Source organism: Uloborus diversus, chromosome 2, assembly GCF_026930045.1.
Source record: "Uloborus diversus isolate 005 chromosome 2, Udiv.v.3.1, whole genome shotgun sequence".
NCBI classification, from domain to species: domain Eukaryota; kingdom Metazoa; phylum Arthropoda; class Arachnida; order Araneae; family Uloboridae; genus Uloborus; species Uloborus diversus.
Window position 1 is genome coordinate 92,539,057 of NC_072732.1, and position 1,948 is coordinate 92,541,004.

Consider the following 1,948-nt stretch of genomic DNA (forward strand, 5'->3'; position numbering starts at 1 on the left):
TTTGGGAAACAGATTTCGGTTCTATCGATAATGACGAAATTCGTAAGCGGCAAGAACGCGATGAGTATTGCAAGAACATTTTGGGGAAACTAGAAAATAAGGAAGACACAAATGATTTGCACCCTAAATTTCAATTTTTTAAGAACCACGACAATCTTTTAATGTGTCTTCCCAAAGGTGCTAGGTATGATACGTACTACAATAGAAAACCCAAGTTGGTTGTACCTGCATCCTTAAGATATGAAATTTTATTTTTATGTCATGACAGCAAATGTGTAGCTCATCCGGGGTTATCTAGAACCTTAAGCCGGATCAGACAGTCTTTTTATTGGCCAGGCTACTTCAATGAAATCAAAAGCTATGTGGCATCTTGCCATTCTTGCATTTGTCGACGGGGATTTAAGCGGAACCAAAAGGCTCCCCTGCAGCATATACCCGTGCCAAATCGTCCGTTTCAGAAGGTCTCAATGGATGCGGTTGGTCCCCTAGTGACCTCCAGTCAGGGTAATAAGTGGATTTTGGTGTTAACCGCCTATTTTACGCGTCGGCCAGAGGCTTACCCTGTACCTGACATAAAGGGTAGCACTGTGGCTAAAGTTCTTATTGATTTCATATCACGTCATGGAATAATGGACATGCTTTATACGGATAGGTGACAGAATTTTATTTCTGAAGCCATGCTTGATGTGTGTAAGGTGTTGGGAATTCAAAAGAGACAGACTGTTAGTTACAACCCGCAGGGAAATGGGGTGGTTGAAAAGCTAAATGCTACGTTAATAAATAACCTTTCTCATTTAGTGGAGAAAAATCAGGCGGACTGGTGTCAGTGTCTTCCACTTGCACTTTTTGCTCACAGAACAAGTAGACACGGTGCACTTTCAGATAGTCCGGCATTTGTAACCTATGGTCGGGATTTGAGAACTCCGTCGGATCTGTTGTTAAATTCACCGATTAGGTCCTATTCCGATGTTCAGACGTACTCGCAGGTTCTAAGTAATAGATTGCATTCTGTGTATGCTAATATTAAGGAAAATTTAGAAAATGCTGCCAAAAGGCAGGAGGAGACATCAAATGCAAGGGATTCTTTTAAGAATATAGCTGTAGGAAATTTAGTGTACCTACACTCCGAGGTAATTCCGGTGGGGCTTTCAAAGAAATTGGTAAAACAGAATGTGGGACCTTACCGCGTTATTGCTCAGAAGTCTCCTGTTTTATTTGAAATTGCCCAAATGGACAATGTAAAGAAAATCCAAACTGTGCACATGAACCGACTCATTCCATATGCAGGTCGTAATAGTTATGACACGACAGCATCCTTAGTGGTAGATGCTAATCAAAATCTGGTTGAAAGGATGAGTCCGGTCATGTCTGACAAATCAATTATAGTGTCCAAGCATACTGTACAAGCTGGATCCTCAGTAGACTTGTTTCATCCAATTTGGTCAGATGGTAATTATGCTCCACCTTCATCGCAGACTGTTGTAAACTATCAGACTGGTGAGAGTCAAATAGAGGATGACCTAGATGTAGGAGCAAATGTAGAGGTATCAGCCTCTTCCGATTAATGACATATCACAAGTACGTAACATGCGATAGAATTTGAGGCAGCGAAACAATCAAGGATTCGTTGCACACTCTTGAACTGTCTAAATTGTATTGTTTCTCTGTTTAATCCAGAATTATGTTGTATTCTATTTAGTAAGCTATACATATTATTCATCTTATTTGCTATGTAAACCCATAGTGTTTATCCTTATGATATTGTTTATGTGTATGTATATGTTGGTAATTGTGGAAATTGTGTCTGGCAGAAGATATTGTGTACTTCAACAAAGCTCAGAGTAATAGAAGTGCATCAAATTAATTATTGATTTCACAAAACAGAAATATGCGACCATGCTGTACATATTTGTCATATGAGGTTATTACTTAATATTTAAAAATTTTG

The 1,948-nt window shown here is 39.1% G+C and overlaps 1 protein-coding gene across 1 annotated transcript; it reads left to right on the forward strand.

The window, feature by feature from the left end:
- The first annotated feature begins 677 nt into the window (after window positions 1–677).
- Window positions 678–1,565, forward strand: LOC129216423 (uncharacterized). Its single transcript, XM_054850638.1, has one exon. The coding sequence runs from the start codon at window positions 678–680 to the stop codon at window positions 1,563–1,565; it is 888 nt and encodes a 295-aa protein (XP_054706613.1).
- Window positions 1,566–1,948: the final 383 nt, after the last annotated feature.